This window comes from Anguilla anguilla, chromosome 4 (genome assembly GCF_013347855.1).
Source record: "Anguilla anguilla isolate fAngAng1 chromosome 4, fAngAng1.pri, whole genome shotgun sequence".
In the NCBI taxonomy this organism is placed as follows: Eukaryota; Metazoa; Chordata; class Actinopteri; order Anguilliformes; family Anguillidae; genus Anguilla; species Anguilla anguilla.
The window spans coordinates 30409882-30416507 of record NC_049204.1 but is presented as its reverse complement, the minus strand read 5'-3'; the positions used below and the strand labels follow the sequence as shown (position 1 = coordinate 30416507).

General features: G+C 39.9%; 1 protein-coding gene across 2 annotated transcripts; it reads left to right on the top strand.

Moving 5' to 3' along the window:
• The first annotated feature begins 537 nt into the window (after positions 1–537).
• Positions 538–6563, top strand: LOC118225016. Of its 2 annotated transcripts, none has more exons than XM_035412962.1 (5): positions 538–692; positions 1028–1084; positions 2542–2606; positions 3467–4443; positions 6386–6563. In XM_035412962.1, the coding sequence occupies exons 2-5, from the start codon at positions 1038–1040 to the stop codon at positions 6497–6499; spliced, it is 1203 nt and encodes a 400-aa protein (XP_035268853.1). In that variant the 5' UTR covers positions 538–692; positions 1028–1037; the 3' UTR covers positions 6500–6563. The 2 variants fall into 2 exon arrangements, with proteins under 2 accessions (XP_035268853.1, XP_035268852.1); XM_035412961.1 differs by having other exon boundaries at positions 538–717.
• The last annotated feature ends 63 nt before the right edge of the window (positions 6564–6626 follow it).

The following is a 6626-nucleotide window of genomic DNA, read 5'->3' as shown; positions in this document are numbered from 1 at the left end:
AGGACCCAAATTTCACAGTTCTGCTTGTTTATAGCTATGTTGAAAAACCTATGTAGTTCATCATGACAAATGACTACAATCTACTACTGTGGTTTGTGTGTGAGTGAGAGAGAGAGCGCGAGAGCAAGAAAAAGATGTGTCGAGTGGGAAAACCTGTGTTGGGAATATCCCAACAGTTATAAAATATCTTCTTGTTAAGGCTTTCATCTTTCAAACAACAAAACCAAATGTCACGGTCAAATGTCTAGGTTTTTAAACATTTTAGACATTTAGTTTTCGATGTTTTTTTATGAAAAGCATTAGAGCCTGATATGGACTTATTTTCTTTACTCTGCATCACAACTGCTGATAGTACAACACCACTGTTTCAAACATGTGCCTCAGACTGGCTGGAAATTGTGTTTCAGTTGTATTGCTTAACCATATCCTCTGTGTGAAGAGCTCCTTCATTTATAAAGCAATCCAGTCTGAGCTGTAGCTAGCTTACTAAAACCAGACAAACTGGCTACATACTGTTGCATAGACACTGTTGCTGACTAGACTATTCTATTCAGTGGCTTTTTTGTTATGAGCAGTGAGTAATTCTGAGATAAATTCATAATATTCTGTGCCTTGAGCAAAGTTCTGGAAATTACATTTTAAAAAGAAACATGTGGCACAGAGAAGACTGCTGCTGTCTCAGGGAGAGACAGGTGAGATTCAGGTTGCCATTCTAAGGTCAGTTTATTTACCTTGATACTTGGGCCATTAAAGAGAGTGAGCAGATTGCATTATACAGTAAGGTTATGTTAAAAAGGTTTGTTACAGGATCAAAATGTTCTTAGAACCTCTTTTTTTCATTTCCATATTAGACTTATGGAACAACCTTTGGCTCTGTTTTTGAGTCGGAGTATTGAGTGAAATTAGTGAGCCGTGCCAAGGTTCCTGGTTACTGTTGTGTATCAGTGTAATTACAGCAGTGGGGGTGAAATCAATTCATGAGTGTAACTGCTTGCTCTTATCAATTCTTTTACATTTCGATTCACAGAGAGGGGAATATGAAGGAGGGGCAGTATCCACAAAAGCCTTACCCAACAGGAAACAGGTAAAATTTTATTTTCGTTTTAAACCATGGCTTTATGCTAATATAGGTATTTCCCTTTCAAATTTAACTTCCTCCTCTACATGGAACGGTGCAGAGCAGTGTTTCAGTAAGTCACATGAGAGAGTCTTGGTTCATTTGCAATTTTGTTTTGTTTTTGGTTTGGGGATCAGTTCTGTATCCCTCAGTTTCAGGCAAATGTAAAATGTTATTTCATCAAAACAGAAAAAAGAGATCCTCTCCAATCAGGAACCTTTCCATATAGGCATGAGCTTAGTGGGAACAACTTATTATTATTATTATTATTAGTATTAGTATTAATAATAGTAACAACAATAATATTATTATTAATACTATTATATTGCTTTCTTTCTTTTAACATAGCTTGTTATTTAAAAATATTTTAAAGAGAAAACAAGGAGCTTTTTGGCAAATTTCCAATTTATAAAACATTTGGAAGTTGAGTTGCCTCCAATGCCACAGAATAGCTTGCACATTTTGTTAAAGTCACTAAGTCCTACAGTCTCTGCAGCCGTCTAGTTTCAGAGCCCTGCTGTGTATTTATTACACAGCTGTTTCTGGAAAACCCTTGGATGCTAGGAAGTGTGATTTCTTTTAAAAGACATTTTAAGAAATTACTGGGTACAACTGTGTAAATCAGCACCACTTAGCACTTAGCCCACAGTTACATAGCTGAGCTATTATAGATTTACAAAGTATAACAGACTATCACATAATGGCCTTCTTTCACAAGGAAATTTGGCTGTACATGATATATATATATATATGTGTGTGTGTGTGTGTGTGTGTGTGTTTGTTTTGAAGAAATGAAGGCTGGTTGGAGTTGATGTAATGTTGATATACTTAATGATTCTTACATTTCCTACATTGCTTTAATTAGCATAGTGCTCAGATAAGGTCTTTTGTGTTATTTTGTTTTTGTAGAATTTTGAGATTTTATCAATAGTACGATGTTAAATGGAAAAACTCCATTTAAAATTGAATTTAGTCTAGGACTAGGCTTAATCTGTGTCTGTGAGACAGGCCATTTGATGTTTTTCTTTGTTGCTTACACTTTTGCATTGTAAAAATAAGGACCTTTATAGGTTGTAACTGAGTTTGAGTGTCTCAGAGGTTCTATTGTAAACGTAATCTATTTGGGCTGTTGGCGATGACTGCATTCATGACATGATTGCGTATTCGCATGCAATCAGAATTTGGTTTCAGAACAGAATTAGCTGATCTCAAACTTCCATGCAGCCTACATCTCATAGCCTCATAAGTGCAGTTATAGTATTTAGTAAAAATTATCTTGAGTGGTATTGTGACTTCCCCCGTTAACCTATAGCTCAGTACCAGCTAAACTAACTAGAAAATAAACTGAATATCAAGGTTGAATGTTTAAAGCACATTGATGTTTTATGTAATTGGTCGTAACAAATTCAACAATGTTGTCCTAGAAATGGCAAAATGAACCCTCTCTACAGTGCTTGGGAGGTATCTGATGAAGTTGATGATCTTTGTGGTAAGTAAACATAGCAGACCATAGATTTATAATACATTTGAATAATGATGTGTTGTATATATACTCAAAATATGTGTGAAAAATTGTAGAAGACCCCTTATATTGTCAAAACAGAATAGTTTTACTTGCAGCTTCATTGTTCATTTACTCTCAACATTTCCTAGCCGTTCCCATTTTGTGAGTGCACATGCATGTGTGTGTACCCATGCAACAAAAAATAACCTTGTTAAGACCAGATTGACGCAAACTTATTAAACCAAGACAGCTGTTTCCATTTGTGGCACTAGTTCAAAAACAGTGTCCCTGCTTCCTCAGCCAGGGCCAGTTCTCCGGAAGGCAGCTGCAAGTACATTATTGATCAGCATTTGCGGGGGTGGACTTGGACCTGACATTTATAGTTATTACCTCTGATTAATCATAGACCTAACATGTTGAAGCTGTCTCAGCAGTTCTAATGTGCTGGCTGCATACCCAGCCTAAGCTAAAAAGGAAATGCTGCTGTGGAAAGAACCTACTGCTTCTCTGTGAGGAAATCTATAAATAGGGCATTTGAAGTCAAAGTCAAATGACTGGAAAATTTTGGAGCGTACCATTCATATTCATATTCACTCAGCCCAGCAGGTACAGCTAAGGGTCACAGTGAATAACGCTGTGGCTGTGGCTGTGAGCTACAAGCACTTTCTGTTCTGTTTAAGTTCTTGATGAAAATTGAAGTAAATTTTATTCTGTGAATTTCAGAATGTTTTGGATATACAGTAAACAAAATGCAGACCATGTATACTCTTACTCTATGGTATGAACCCTGGCAAAAATTAGGTTTTCTACTTTCATCAACATTTTTGTTTTCTCATTTATTATAGATGAGAACGAATTTTACCAAGAGGGTACCTTTGTATCTAAACAGAAATGCGAAAGTCTGGATGAAAGGAATATTGTGGTATCATGTCATTTGCTGGCCCAAACGGCATCTGTCGTTGAAGAGCTGGGCCAAGTTGCTGAGGAACATAAAGGTGGGGATTTGCCTGAGAAGATTCTCCTTCCGATCAGGTCATCTAACAAGGCTTTAAAAGAACACAAGAACAAGCAGCTTGATATATCCAGCACTCAAAATTTTCTCAAGCCAGATCTGTCCGCTTGTAAACAATGCTCTGGCCCAAATATCCACCCGACGTCTCATGCTAATTCAAGAGTGAAAAGCCTGATACCACTGGCCCAGAGAGTCTTCTCTGCTGCATGTGCCGAGCCAAGAAAGGAAATGGCCTTTGGGAAAAATCAGGAAATCTCAAAACAGGCACACCACCTGGTCTCAGCTGGCAGCATGCTTTGGCCACACAAAACACCAGGTCTCAAGACCAGGGCATGTGGCAAGTTGCTGGACCTGTGCCCCAAGAGTGCTGCCACCAGGGGGAAGCAGAGGGCGAGGTCGCACAGTGGCTATGTGTCTGTTGATGAAGCTGGACCGGTCAGTCTCAGGTCGGCAAGCCTGGTTCTGGGTCGTGAAGGAGTGCAGGCACGGAATATTTGTGCGAGCTGGCAGAAGGAATTCGAGACGACCTATCACCGGTTCCGAGACTGTGGTTCGGGATCGGGGGGGTACAGCTTGAGGCTGTGCCACGCTGATTACAGACAGCCCATCTACAGTGGGGTCACCCAAGGCCGCATTCTACCCAGCACACACCTCTATCTCTGGGAAACGGTCAGCAGAGGTTCCAGCCAGCAGGCTCGTTCTCAGTTCAGACCGTTCATGTGGAAGAGTGAAGGAGATGAAAGAGGAGCGACAGGACCTTCAGGACACCCTGCTGACAGTCAGCCAGACAGCCAGGCAGCTCGGCCCAAGGTAAGCTGTTCCTTTATATTGTTCTTATGAAGTTACTTCATTGTACAAATTCCCACCAGGCTTGACTGAGCAGGGTTCTTATCGCGTCAATTACCCGGTTTCCTGAATATATTCAGTAACATTTCCTTTTGTGAGGCCACATACATCATGCCACACAGTTTCTGCTCCAGAACATTATATCGTATTAAGAAGAACTGCATTTGATATGCAGAAACCCACACCTGGTTCCACACCTGTGCTTTAAAAAGAGCTTCTTCTGAATGGTGATTTTACAATGTCTGACAAATAAATGTTACACCGCAAGTCTATTTTTGGTCTTTTATCTCTCAGTAAATTTTCAAAAAGAAATAGCATCACTCACATAAGCAGTCACATCCCCGGACCCTGTGTCCTATTTAAAATACAATCAATCAATGAGACAACACTTTTCCTCATTTATAGGCATCTTTACGTTTATGTGATGCATGAAAGTAGTTCTGCTAGAACGACTGGGATCATTTCCTCATGTTACAGAAGAACAGCCATCCCCTATGAATACATAATCTACGTATTTCTGCAGAATTTTACATGCTTCCATTTGGTCTGGTGCACCACCGTCCCGGCCGACATCACTGTAAACTCCATTTCAACCCTTTGAGTGGTGTTCAGCTTGAGCGCTGCTCTCCCTGCCCATCTGTTCCCACACTTCCTAGCTCTCTGCTGTGTTCTTTTCAAGAGCTTTCGGAACTGACAAATCACCCCTCTGCTAACACATAGCTCCACACCCTGTTCCCACTCTACCCCTAGTCTGCCCCCTCCACCGCCCGTCTACTGCTGCTGCCCCATCTGTCCACTCCCTTCCCTCTGCATGGCCTGTCGGTTCTCATCTCTGACCCCGCACTGAGTCACTGAACACCTGTCGCTTTCTGAAGACTCGCCTCTTCACACTGTATTCAGCTCTCTGTAAACTAGATCTGTCCAGAAGACATCATACCACTTAATCACCATTTTGATGTACCCAACTGGTTCATATTTTAATGTACTGTAATTAAATAATGCAACAAAAAACCTTGATGTATTCAAATAGGCCCCAATGTGAAAAGATAAGTCGTTTTACAGAATACAGTACGTTATCAACAGTCTTTTAAGGTTTATTAAAGGTGCAGTTTGCCAAAGACATCTTTAATTATATCAATGAATAGCAGTATATTGATAATATGACAATGTTTTAAATGAGGTGCCTTTCTAAGAAGTGAAAGAATGGCTTGGCTGACTTGTAAATCTCTGTGTGCTGTTAAAATGTCAAGTTGATAACAAAATGGCAGAAGAAAATAACCAAACTGTTTTTGGTTGGACAGTGGATCCTGAATAAGAAGTTCAGTTCTGGCTGAATTTAGGCTGTAGGCTAGTCAATCTATGGCAGTTTTCCCTGAAAATTGAGACACATTTCTCCAGGATCAATGTTTTCCTTCATTTAGATCAGTGACCATTGAACCTATAGTGATATGCAATTGTTGAAAAAATGTAAACTTTTTGAATTTGTTACTCAAACCTAAGTGTAAACCATCATGGTCGTTAGACTCTTGGTCTAGGCAACCCACTCAAGGGAACACAATAATGCATGTGCCCCACTGGGAAACAATGCCTGCAGATACCTATCTGAAACTAAATGTCATTCCACAGTGCTCATTCCACAGATGTTTGTACATTTTGTTAGGTGTAAGTCTTGTTGTGTAAGTAACTTTGTGTTTCATGTCAGGTCCCCCTTGTAAAAGAGATTTCAATCTCAATGGGGTTTTCCTGGTTAAATAATGGTTAAATAAAAATAAATAAATAAAAATGTCAGGAATCACTTTCTTCTTATGACTACAACACAAGATGAATGCTCTTCACTGGTAGACAGATACAAATGGGTAATTCACCTTCCCTCTCTGCTTGTTTTTTGTTGGTTCTTTTCCTACAGGACATAAGGTGGCAATCAATGCGACAGCAGAATCCTGAGCCCCCACAGACTGAGCAATGGCAGGATCAGGACTTCACGCTGAAACATATTCTGCAGGTCCTACAATGCAGATGAACCCATTCCAATGCTCTCAGCTTCCACATTTTGTGTCCGAAACGATTATTGCCCAATAGTGGTCTTTCTCAGCCAAAATGTCATAGTATGGTTGTAAAGCTTCCAGGTTATTTTATAGGCAGCTCTT

Coding starts and splice junctions, on each gene's coding strand:
- LOC118225016 (XM_035412962.1), top strand. CDS start 1,038: ATGAAGGAGGGGCAGTATCCACAAAAGCCTTACCCAACAGGAAACAG. Junction 1,085..2,541: donor CCTTACCCAACAGGAAACAG/GTAAAATTTTAT, acceptor ATGTTGTCCTAG/AAATGGCAAAATGAACCCTC. Junction 4,444..6,385: donor GCCAGGCAGCTCGGCCCAAG/GTAAGCTGTTCC, acceptor CTTTTCCTACAG/GACATAAGGTGGCAATCAAT.